This window comes from Trichoplusia ni, chromosome 11 (assembly GCF_003590095.1).
Source record: "Trichoplusia ni isolate ovarian cell line Hi5 chromosome 11, tn1, whole genome shotgun sequence".
In the NCBI taxonomy this organism is placed as follows: domain Eukaryota; kingdom Metazoa; phylum Arthropoda; class Insecta; order Lepidoptera; family Noctuidae; genus Trichoplusia; species Trichoplusia ni.
In genome coordinates, this window is record NC_039488.1 from 78,814 (window position 1) to 91,910 (window position 13,097).

General features: G+C 36.3%; 2 protein-coding genes across 7 annotated transcripts in view; one reads left to right on the plus strand and one right to left on the minus strand.

Annotated features, from left to right (window-relative positions):
- The first annotated feature begins 226 nt into the window (after nt 1–226).
- Nucleotides 227–5,909, plus strand: LOC113498665 (protein phosphatase 1 regulatory subunit 21). The gene is made up of 8 exons (XM_026878772.1): nt 227–402; nt 477–671; nt 904–1,041; nt 1,652–1,903; nt 2,146–2,229; nt 2,387–2,713; nt 2,907–3,002; nt 3,346–5,909. Exons 1-8 carry the CDS (start codon nt 337–339, stop codon nt 3,490–3,492), a joined length of 1,305 nt encoding a protein of 434 aa, XP_026734573.1. The 5' UTR covers nt 227–336; the 3' UTR covers nt 3,493–5,909.
- Nucleotides 5,910–6,330: 421 nt separating this feature from the next.
- Nucleotides 6,331–13,097, minus strand: part of LOC113498663 (serine/threonine-protein phosphatase 2A 56 kDa regulatory subunit gamma isoform-like) — a 43,062-nt gene continuing 36,295 nt past the window's right edge. For all 6 annotated transcript variants that reach the window (XM_026878770.1, XM_026878767.1, XM_026878771.1 and 3 more), the window contains exons 6-11: nt 11,522–11,639; nt 11,043–11,155; nt 10,517–10,679; nt 10,114–10,343; nt 9,604–9,808; nt 6,331–9,317 (exon numbers count right to left, since the gene is read on the minus strand). In XM_026878770.1, the coding sequence (XP_026734571.1) occupies nt 9,171–9,317; nt 9,604–9,808; nt 10,114–10,343; nt 10,517–10,679; nt 11,043–11,155; nt 11,522–11,639 (976 nt within the window). In that variant the 3' untranslated portion in view covers nt 6,331–9,170. The remainder of the gene's footprint in view (nt 9,318–9,603; nt 9,809–10,113; nt 10,344–10,516; nt 10,680–11,042; nt 11,156–11,521; nt 11,640–13,097) is intronic.

The following is a 13,097-nucleotide window of genomic DNA, read 5'->3' on the forward strand; positions in this document are numbered from 1 at the left end:
TACGATTCACCTCGTAAAGTTGTCCATCATAAACGGAATCGATTAATGTTTTATAGTGATTTTGGACAGCAATAGTATAACAATAAGCAGATAATTATTTCAAATTTTACACTTATAATCAATTACACGTAATAGGCTATAAATACAATATAGAAACAGTTTTAATGTTAACTTTAAAATCGACTATTCTCTTTATTATCATTTGACACTTGACAGTTCATTCGTCCACTATCACAATACGTCACTTTCATGAAAGTGGGTGTTCATGTTCAATACAAGTAACAAATAAACAGCTAAATACCGGAATTTACAGTTATGACCACCTGAAAATTGACAATGGAGGGGCTGCCTTCGGGTGATATACAAGCAAAGTATCAAAAACTAGCAGCTGAGTATTCAAAAGTGTGTAACATTATTATCATTGATGCGGTGAAACTATCGGCAATTTGTTGGATTCATTGTTTCCGTTGTTCCAGTTGCGAGTGCATGTCAAGGTGCTTAAAAAGGGGGTGCTGGATGAGCAGGCGAAGTCGAACGAGCTGCGGGATGGGCTTAAAGAAAAGGAGAAAGCTCTAAGGAAGGGGGAGTTGGAGATAGACTCGCTGACATTCAGGAACCAGCAGTTGACGCGGCGCGTGTCCGTCCTTCAGGATGAACTCGACGCGTTACAGGTCAGTTGCACCATAAACCAACGCAAGAACCGTCATTTAAAGTGTTGCGAAGTGTTACTAATTAGTAGGTGATTGTAATCTTATCTAAATTTGCCATGGATTAATTCACAACAGATACCTGATATCTGTTCATCAAAACAGAAACTATTTACAGACATGTTTGTCAGAATTAGTCCATCATTCAAAAATTCTACAAAGTAAATTGTATTTATATAACATGTTTAATTTACAGTTGAAGTTGACGAAGAAATCAAAAAGCAAAGGGGATGAGAAACAGCCTACAGTCAGCTATCCTGGCCCATTGGACTCAGGACTGCTTCAAGAAGAACTACAGAAGAAAATCATTGAAAATGCACAGTATGCTTCTCAGGTAAGTTAAAGAATTATGTTCTAACCAGAACATTGGAAACTTGATTTCAGGTGATTTCATAGATGATTGAACTTATTCATAGTTACAATTGTGGACCCCGTACAGCATGAAAGAACTGTTTAGATAGTTGACAGTTGCTAATAACCAATTAGAAAATGAAGTGGACTAAAGTAGGACCTTTTTTGGCAACTTATAGATCTTATATGTTCTTGCCTCTTTAAAGTTATCACCTACAATTTTAATGAAAATATACTAAAAAGCAAATTGACATATACCCTTCATTATAGAAAGTAGTCTGCACATGTATTCTTGATACTAAAGTTATTTCAGCAATTGAAGTGTATGAGTAACACTCCAATGTTGTTAATTGTATCAATTAATGTAATGAATACATGCATTTGTTTATAGTTATGAATATTTTGTGTGCATTGTCGACTTTACTGTACCTTATTTAATCAATAATTTTGCCATTCTCCCAACAAATTTGAATTCTAATAATAATCTTATTAGATTTTTTTTAATTACCATACAGAGATTAATAACTATATGTACATATGTTGTATTTAAACTCTATTAATTTAAGATATTTAATAAAAAAACTTATTTTCAGTTATCAGACAAAGTATTTGAGGTATCCCAGTTGAGGGCTTCACTGGAGGACTACCAGAGGCACATTAACGAGAGTGACAGTAAATACAAGTGTGAGATAGCCAAGCTCAAGAACAAGAACCAGGAGTTGCAGTATTCTCTAGAAGAGGCCCAGAAGGAGAGGCTCGGAGGCACGCCAAACAAGATTCAGCTGGCCACCAGTAGTCAGGCTGCCAGTTGTAACGGAGACTTCTTGTCTGAAGGCGGCAGCTTGGTATGTACCTATAAATCATTTATTCCATGAGTTTTGATTTTGTTTAAATAAATTTTTATGCTTGTCGAATTATGTGAACGAAATAATTTTCGAATGGAAAAATTTACTGAATAGTAAACTAAAATACAACAAAAATGTTATAATTTCTTCAAAAAAAACCTACTATCATAATGTTACTAGTATTAACAACAACACAAAATAGTGAAACAGTCTATGAACAGTTTATTAATTGATGTTTGCAGGTCGGAAGTGAGGATGCGCTAAGTTCTGTAGATGACTTAAATGTTACTGAACAACTTAGTATAAAAGCACATTCACTAGAACAGGTAACTTGCACATATAGTTTTGCTATACATTGGTTATTTTACATTATTTTCTTTGAACACAGATATTTGACTTAACCATAAGTTTACAAAAGGTAAAAAAAAAACTTTTGGGGAAATTGATATAGTGGTTATTCCTAATTTTCGTTATCTTTTTTAGGAAAATCAAAAACTGAGAATGGAATTCGAGATGCTTCGAATGGAAAACGAGAGTCTCAAATTAGAAGTAGCAAAATACGTATCCGCGAGTCAGAAGAAGCGAGGGGATGGTCATGACTCTGGTGACTTCAACACCTTCGGGGAGACGTCTGTGGACCACGAGGGCAGGGTCACCGGCCTGCTGGGCAGCCTGGAGGTGCCCTTCCTGATGACCAGCGAGGTCGAGACCAGGGAGGAACGCATGAAGTCGTACTTTAGGAATAAGATTAGTGAATTGAAGTCAGAACGCGAGGAGTTGAAGAGCAAGACTGAACATTATGTTAAAGAGGTATGTTTTCGTTTGTTTTATAAAAGAGTTTGGGAAATAAATAACTTTCTTCTTAAAGTATTGTAAAAATTTGCAAATATTGTTTTGCTGTGGCTGAAATCTATAATGTTCAATAAAACATTCCTGACAGTTCTTGAAAAAGTATTTCTTTCTAATAATCATTAATGAAATCGTTAATGAATTGTTTGTCTAGTGTGAGATGCTGCGTCTTCGGTTTGAGGAGATGGAGCGCGACAGACAGGCGGACGAGCACACGCTCAGCGAGAAACACAACACTATCAGCAGACTGGTGAGTACCGAGTAGTGGCCATACTGAGTGTCTGACTCATCGTGTCTGGTCATATACGAGTTAAGTTATCTTTATATTGTGTTACAATTATATGGATATGGAATATGGATTATATTGTTCGACGAATTTTGATTATATCTAGATAAGATTGCGTAAGAATACAATGATGACTCATTGGTTCGACGAGAGTGATTGCATTAACTTAAATTATTTTGAAAAGAAAGTCTTAATTACAGTTAAAATTTTGTAAAAGATGAAAAGTCTCATGTTTTGTTTTAGGAGTAATCAACCTAATTTTATTAAATGTTAATCAAAACAATGTTAATGTTAATAATTTTCACAGGAAGAGGAGTTACATTCGACATCGCACAATTACGAGGAGCAGATGTCTGTGCTGACCGAGCACGTGGCGGGTCTGAACGAGCAGCTAGCGCGGCAACACGACGAGATACAGCAACTGAAGCACACGCTACACAACAGGAGGAAATAACAGACGGAGCCCTGCGGAGTACGGCTACATCCTGCAGCCTTATGACGCCCTGGTACCTTCACCCATCAACATTTGTACTAAACAATACAGTAACGGAAATAAGTAACGAATTGAAGCATTCATTATAATATGTATACGCGAATACGAATCCGACCACTCAAAAGTTGTTATGAAATTTTAGTTTGACCAGGACTGAGAAAATCCGTGGTAAGAATTCTTTGGCCTAAGTGAGGCCCAATTTGTAATTGCCCGCATTAAACAATTATACAAACTCTACAACTTATAAATTTAATCTCTGGTCAAAATGGCGGTTAGTTTTGATATACTAAAAGTCAAGTAATTTATAATCAAAATATTTCTCAAATAAATATGATGGCTATGGGTTTGAAATCCCAAAATACAATACACAAAGAGTAACTAAACGAAGGCCAGTCCCAGTATTGTAAAATATTAAAAATATAAATTATTGTTAAAATATATGGTCATAAATATGCAATCTGTACAGTTAAATTGTTAAACGAAGTTTATTCGAAAAATCAAATAAAATGTAAATTAAATAATAAAAGAAAATATACAGTAAGGTAACAATGAAGTTTGAGAAAGCTAGATAGATAAACAAGTAGTTAACAGTTTTTGGCAGTAGCAACAAAATATATAGTATTTTTTTATACTATCTGCAGAAGTTTTATATTAAAAAAGGGCTGTTTAACTATATTGACAGATCCATTCACATTTTCTCTTTAACTCGCTATACAGACTGTTCGATACCTTACTTCTCATTCGGCCGATCATCAATATTTTAACAGTAAAACCACCTTTATAACAAAGAGGAATGGTTTACTTTTGAATGTAGTGAAATGATTACCTGGTTTAAAGAAATTAATGGCTTTTTGTAAGTAAAAATATACAGAGTTCAATTGGATTTCAACGTAACGTTTTGTCTTCTTTTCACCTATTTCAGTGTTAATCAAATTTTATTGTATAGAATGTAAAAAAATGGCGTAAACTAATAAAGGATATAATAAACTTTATCTCTGAGTGTAAAGCATAGACTTTAATATATGTATCCGTATCAAAATCATGTCACCTCCATTTTAATTGGCTTTTCTTTACAAAATGTGATTTAATGTATTGATCTGATTGTGTTCACTGTGTTAAGGCACGAAATTGTTTAAGAATTTCACGTTTATTGGCTATGAAATTAAAGGAGATTGAAAAGTATTTAATTGTTGAAATTAGATAAATTAAAGTCGTATTATGATCATGTCCTGACAGAATTTAGCAAAATTTATTAAAACTAGAATAGTGATTGTTAATATTTCTTCCAGGGCTAACATTTTAGTGCCTAGTAACTTATTAACCTATTTTCCTGTAACATGTAGGCTGGTTTTCCGTTTTTTCTACATCTTGATTTAGTTTTGTCGCACGAAACATTGCAACTTCGACATTATTGATTATTCCAATACTTCTGAATAGCTTGTATGTAAATCCTGGCCATCAACTAAAAATAAACTTATATTGAACATCAATTTCATCACCTTGTAATTTTTTCTAGTCTTCTTTTTGAACATTCCTGCTGCACCTTTGATGAGATACCACTGGCCTAATTGTATGTACACTGTATTAAATTGGCTAGTGAATTGCGCGTTAGTTTAATTAAACCCATAGGTAGTGAGGGAAGTTTTTATAATTATGGAGTATCAATTGTTATAAAAAATGTATAAGAAGTAATAGAATGAAACCCACAGATTGTAAGTGTAGTTTTCGGTTTTTCGTCATATTGAATTATTAAAAGACTTATTGATGGTTTTTCTACCTGGTTTAAATGTAAACAAAAGATGTCCTTTGCGAAATTAGTGACAAAGAAAATTTAATACATTTTACTGTGGGTTATTTTACCAACGCTTGTTTACGTAACTATCAAAATAAGCTTTCTTAGGTAACTCAACTAAACAAATTGGTACAATTTTGGATCATCAAAACTGAAAACATAAGCAATGCAACTTCCAGTGCACGTATATGAAATTAGCCATCGAGTATAACCTTGTGACCAATAATGCTACATTGCAATGCAGTTCATCAATTGATTCTTTAATTAATAAGTCAATGCATATGCATCAACTGCTTAACCATAGTGTTAATGTATCCAATGTTCAGACTTCAGAGTTTGAAATAAGTTAACCGGTTTAGATAAGTTATTTATATTTAAGTAAAATATTATATGAAAATATGTATATGTAATATGTGTAAAAAGTGGTATAGATATCGCGAGCATTTTGGTATGTTCTTGAGACCCTATGTAGCTATGATGAAGTTTCCAGATTTTATACGCAAGACATACCAAAGTACTCTCAAGTCCTTGCATATAATGTATAAATAAGAGAAATAAATTATCAATAAATAGTTTTCAATACTTATTGTTGTTTTAAATCATTCTGTAGTCTGTCGTCTCCTGTACAAAAGCAAAGGCAACTGCATGGATACTAGCATAGTGGTTGTAGTCACTTAACCCACAGCAGTGCTTGACGTGTCGCTGAATCGATGCACGCGTTGGACTATCATTATGTAATCCACGAATGCTTGTTTTAAATCTGAGTGGTGTGGATGTTAATTGAATGTCAGTGAAACCCCCCGGGACGCATGGATTTAATTCTCCAGCGCAGGAGTCGTTATTAAAAAAACACTATTTATTCTCTTCACAGGAAAATTTTAGGTATATGTAGGAGTTTATAGGCATTTAGTATTAAACCGAATGAAATATGGAAGTCGGGAAAACAGTTACGTATTCACAAGAACATTGGACACGCGGGAAGGTCGAATAGGACATTAAAACTCACGTTATATGCACAACTTTGTATTATAACGATAATCATAAGCACCTTATAATATGTCATCTGTTACAATATTTGTTTTCAACAGTTACATTATCGTTATAAATATTTATACAAAATTTATCAATTTGTTGAACAGCGTTTTGCAAATAATTCGCTAAAGTGAGGTCTTTGTCGATCATGCGTCACGCTAACAAACAGACAGGCAGTTAAACATATTGTCAGTCAGCAAGTAACCGTCTAGAGTTGGAAGTATATCAAAAGATTGCACTTGACCGCCTACCTAAAGCATATTGCGTGGTTTTATTGTAAGTTTATACCTTAATTACAAATCGTTTTATTAGTACAGTCACTTGCTGACGAGACACCTGGTATTGAGACAAGTATTGGATACTATCAACTATAACAAGGCCTAGAGCTTATTACCACAGTCAAAGATTTTCAAACTTGAATGAACATTGTTGCTTTTCGAGATCAAACGTTTCATTAAAATTATGTTGTCTTGAGATACTTTGTGTAAGCAACAAACGTCAAGTCAAAAATCTTTCTGGTCTCGAACTGGCCATTACTGTAAATGTAGAATTTACCATTCGATAAACTCTCGTAAACTCGCGCCCGTAACGTGAAACTGTCTATTAAATATTAACGCCATTATACAATATTGCAAACAACTATAATAATATAAAAGTTACAAAATCTAGCTTCATTAGTCGATAGTATCGGATACTTTGATTAAAAACACTCGATAATTTTTATTTCAGTCGTCATTCAATAACATGGGTAAGTTATGTTAAAATAAAAAAATAAATAACTACATAGATAGGTGCTCTCAAACATCCTCTCTCACCCGAAGCTCATCTAATACATTTTATAAATACATTACACATCATATGTTAAGTCGACTGTTTGAAATGGCTTCAACGCAAACTCCTTTGGCACTCTATACACACAAAATAATAAAACTTAAAATAAATCGAAATACATCACCGTGGGTGCCCGACTCGTTAAACTAATATACTTCCGTAAAGGCAGATAGGCATATATTATTTTTAAATAAACTAACTTTACGTCGAGTGTACTAACGGATATATATTCAGCTTATATTATGGAAATTATAGTGTATACTAAGTTTTATATTACCCTAGAGCGAATGTGGAGCAAGCGAGTTTAGTACGCGGGAAGCGGATAGCGCGTTAAGTTTTTACATTAAGAACAGATTTAGTAACCGATGGACGGTTGTGTTAAGACCCTAAACATAGTAACTAAAACGTCTAGATCCTACTCATTTAGTTAGATTAGAGGAGCTATATAAGCCGAATATGTTTCCGTTCTAGGCGGGGACATATAACATAGGACATTAAAATATATTTTAGTAATGATTAAATGAAATGCTACGTCATTAGTAATTATTGTGCATAGAATATCCTCTCGCCCGTCATACCAAATCGACTAAAATATAATATGAGATAACTACAGTTTGACATAAAGTATGCTTTACATAATTATTGTGAAAACCTTAGATTAAATAATGATATCTATGTCAAACGAATAGTATCAGTACAAACATATATGTGTTCATGTATTTGGTTTCTATAAATAATAAATTAAAGATTTAATAAGTGTCGGGAGACTATCAATTGGTATTGTTAGTCTATATACATATAGATTGATATATATTTTAATACACATATACACAGATTATTATTTATGTACGTATTCAATCGCAACTGATGATCTCCCGTTATCAAAACATTATGGCGTTTAAATCAACATGATTATACATCTAAATACAATTAAATTAATACACGATTGGGCTAAAACATTTCGTAGGTGGTTCTGCAGTGGAATGGTGTATAAACCTGTTACTTACATTTAAAAAAGAATAAGTAAATACAAGGTACGAAAGCAAGGCGCTTTGTGATGCATATTGAAATGATTCGTCCCCTCTCAGCACAGGGACGAGGTCTACACCAAACTTGAACAGTACAAATTGTATTGACAAAGAAATTACATTTTTCATTACCTCAATCAAGTTAGAGTGAAAGAAAAACGAAATCCCATCAACGTACTGAGTAAGCAATCGTTAAATATTTGTAAAAGACCACATAAAGAAAACTACGTTTCCAGACACTCTCACAATTTGCATCACTCTGTATAATACAGGTCGACAACGCGCCGAATGACGGTAGAAACATCATTTAGATTATAATACAATTAAATAACAGCAGTGCTTTCGAGTACATTTAAGTAGCAATTTACTTGGCGTGATAGCCCACCAATCAGGCAGTCCGGAGCAAAAGCACACGGCTTCTGATTGGTGAGCGAGCACGCTAGTCGCCCGCGATTGTCGACCTAAGTGGATATAAAACATCAACAAAAGGACACTACCGTATTAATATAATTATGTGTACTAACTATTCAATATAGACCACAATGCGTCACTCGTGTCACTCTTATAGCGTCCTCTCGCTCGCACACTCGGGTTCCGTCCGCGGTGTTACCGGCGGTCCAATGTCCGGCACTTCAAATCACGTCTTGATTATTATTATTACAGTCCGTATAAATTTTGTTTAAACATATTGTATTGATTGTAGTTAAAATTGTTAAGGCCGTTAATAGTTCTGTGTATATTTGAGTGTGGTCTTAACGTCGATTTTGAAGTAGTGTTTGTTGAAACGCACTCCAGAGCCATATTCACGTATACCTTTTCGTAGGGGTCAGCCTTGATTGAACAGTTTTGAACAACATTGGTCGGCAGCCATGACAGTGCGCGGCTGGTGTGGCGGGAGCGGGCGCGCTAGGACCACGCGAGGGGAGCGGTGTGTGTGTGTGTGTGTGTGTGTGTCGCTAGCACTGGTTGACGTCGGGCGGAGTGGACAGGTACGGGTCGGCGCGCTTGTGCTCGATGAGCGCCTTCACCGTCGTGGAGTCGGCGGGCAGCTCCGACTTCTTGCGGAGGAGGGGCTTGCTCGCGTTGTACCCTTGCTTCCGGAGCTGCGGACGGGGTATATTGTATTTATTTTTAAAATTATGTATTGGCAGCCTATTTTTTAGGCACGAATAATTTTTATTTTTAAAGACTGGCTTAATAGCTCATTACGTATTCGTATACGCGTTTTACCAAATGCTATCGTCTATGTGCATTAGCCCAAATCTCGCCGCAAATTAAGGTCCCTGAAGTTATGCAGAGCATGCGGCGCCTTCGGCGTGTGTTGAACTCATTCGGTTCTACCCCTCGGGGAGAAACGGTAGCAGGTCAAGGTAAGCTAGTGTTCCTTACCTCCTGCGCCTCGTGCTCGATGCGCTGGTAGGAGAGCGGCGCGAGCGGGCTGTCGTCGGCGGGCGCGGGGGGCGCGGGCGCGGGGGCGCGGGGCGCGGCGGGGGCGCGGGGCGCGGCGGGGGCGCGGGGCGCGGCGGGGCAGGCGGCCGCGCGCGCCTCCAGCGAGCGCCACACCTCCTCGCGCTGCAGCAGCCGCTCGCGCTCCCTGCACACGACAATAGTTAGCAACAGTTAAAAACTAAATTAATTGTATCTTTATTAGTTCTTTGAAACAGGTTTAGGAAAGATATCGTAGCAATATAAGTGGACTTCTTGAGCTTAGAAACCAGTTTTCAAATGTCACGAAACAAAACACGAAAAAAATATTTTTTTTTTTCGGCTTACGCGTTTTAGCTCAACTATCCGTGCAGGCAATTTCTTACCAACACAATTACTTGGATCAAAATCCGTTACCTCTAAAAATAACTCCTTCTGTTAAAAAAGAACGACAACATACTGAAAACGACTCACTTCTGTTTCTCCTGTTTGTACTGCTGCGTGCACTCGTCGAAGAGTTTCTGATTCATCTCCATGAAGAGCTTGAGCGCGTTGTACACGAGCCCGTGGATGGTCTTGTTCCAGTGGCTCTTGGTGTTGCGGTACAGCGACGGGAACATTATGGGCAGGATGTGCGTCGCGTTGTCCGATATTAAAGACATTATGTACTCATTGTTCCAGTAGTACAGAGCGCGCTCTGCCACCTGTCAAATATAATATTAAAGCTAGAGACTTTTGAAGTAATTTGTTGACGGTAAGTTAAAGGACATTTCAAGAATCGTTGCCTAAAAAGACAGAAGAATAGGCAGATAGAAGTCAGAGGTTCGAGTACTGTATTTAATTGTCAATAAAAAAATCGTTGGTATATTCGACTGACCTGAAAGTGTGGGCTGGAGACGCACTTCGCGAGCTGCTTGAACAGTGGGTCCATAATCTTCTGGAACTCCGCCGGCTCGATCACGTCCAGGATCTCTTCCATCTCATTCAAGAACATCACTTCTTTCGGCGAGTGTGTTTTCGGCCAATATTTTAACAATGCCCTGTAGAATAAATACAGGTGAGATTAGGGATTGAAGCTCATTTTATTTTGTTTTTTTTAGACTTCGAATACATTGTTTATTTTGGATTTGTGTCTCGTATTGCTTTTCGTAGGTCATATACAGAAATTTTCTAATATGGAGCTTCAATTGAAAAAAAAAGTATAATTAATTTTTCGTCCCACCATCCCCACAAATCCATCTACAAAAGGCAAACGCCTTGTAAGTTGTAATGTTTAAAATGTAATGTTGTAATGTCTAAAATATAAAACAATTCATTACACAAATTCGGCTAACTGAAAATACAAAAATAATGTCAGCAAACATTGCTTACATTATTTATAACGTATTCACGCCATTACATACCTAACAACAGGCTGTGTGAGCGAGGGGTCCTTCTCGAGGAACTGCACCACGCAGTACGCGAGCTGCGGATGATACACCGAGAGGGACTTCGCTTTGTGCAGCGGTAATAGTACCTGGAAAAAATAACACGATAATAACTTATTATTTTAATTAATTGACACACGATAAGCTGGTGAAAATTGAGACTTTAATATTCTTGTATTAGGTAATCTTATTTATTCGTAAAAACGCAAGTACTTCATAATGTTGCTAAAACTTCTCGCGAAAATTATGATCTTGTACTTAATATAACTAAAACATTGTACGAAGCCAAGACCAGGAAGACGTACAGCAAAGAAAAAACTATTGCAGTAGTAGAGTGGTTTAGTAAACTATGAACGATGATGAAGTGTTTACTTGTAAACTGAACTAAGTTGTTATTTATGAATATTATAAAATCTAAGTTTGTATGTAGAAGAGTATCTTGTTATTGTTCTTACCCTCAATAAGAAGAGTTTGTGTTCCTCTTTGAGCGGCAACGCGAACCCGTTGATGATGGAGCCGAGGATCTCCAGCAGTTCCGCGATGCCGTTGTGATGCTCTGTCTCGTATATAAACCTGAACAAGGAGGATAAACATTAATATTTTGTAACTATTTAAATTAATAAGAAAATGTAATGTAATTTTTATGAACAATCCCATATCCTGCAATAATGCCTTTACAGTTTAAACTCTAAAAAATTAAAGTGGCATTCCCATTTTCTTCCATTACGTCCAGTTTGTAGTATTAGTCATGTTCTCTAGTTTATTTAATTTTTTTAACCGCCTAGAGTGAGTTTGCTTGGGAGATAAATAGAAATCGGGAAAAGGTCGGAGCTAATTGGACGGCAGTTATTTCAAACAGGTGAATAAAAAAACTAGGTACTACATAACAATGTGGTAGTAAACGCCAAATATATTTATATTCTTGAGAAACTACAATAAGCGCGCGTTTTTGTTGACAGTTCAAACAATATTATATGTATACTAGAATATTCAGTGAACATAAAAGGAAATCGTTTCCTATGTAAATATCTCGTCCTTACAATGTTACGTTAACTCCGGATGTTTTACATACAGATCAGATCTGGAACTGATGTGATATGTGTGCAGGATGTGATGAGGATAAAATCTGTCTACGACTTGCATTGAACGACTTTCAATCATCATTATGGGGTGTTAATGTTACTGTTTTTTAAAAGTATTAAGATGCTTTTCTATGAGATAGGGGGCAAGCGAGCAGACGGATCGTCTGATGTTAAGCGATTACCACCGCCCATGCACAATTGCACACCCGCAACACCAGAAGAGTCACAAGTGCGTAGCCGGCCTTTTAAAAAAGAATATGCTCTTTTCTTGAAGGTTTGAAGGTCGTATTGGAGAACATATGGAGAGGCTTATGTCCAGCAGTAGACTGCTATAGACTGAGATGATGATAATGATTGGCTCGGAAAGACGACAAGCGATTAGATGTGCGAGGCAGAGATTGGGACCTTTTCTATAACATACTAAGTACCCATAAACCACCTTAAACGTATGCATAATTATGTACATTAGATACAGACCAGTGCCTGATTATCAAAGGGAATATTCAGTAGACATAGAGTCAGTAATCCCACGATAATGGCGTTCATCTGCGCTCGGGGCGCTCGGACAGAGTTACCTATTTAATTGGGTCACGTGAGAAGAACGAGATCTGCTTCATTAATTTATTGTTGTCCGTCACGTTTCCTCGTACATAAATAGATGGGGGATAATTAGTGTTTACAAGTACAAACACGTTGGGTTTAATCTTTAAAAAATATTAAACATGACACTGCACGAATCTTTTGAGGAGAAACAGCCAGAATAGTGGAAAAATACCTGTCCAAAAAATCCAGTTTTAGGAATTTTTCGACTAGATTTGTTACAAGGAGAAAATTCAGGAGACTCTTTTTTAGCTGTGACAGTTTTTTTTATTAAGAAATTACTTTAAGACAGAAGGAAGGAAAATAAATCATAGCTATTAATTAAACTGGGTGTCTTTGTGGACTTGAA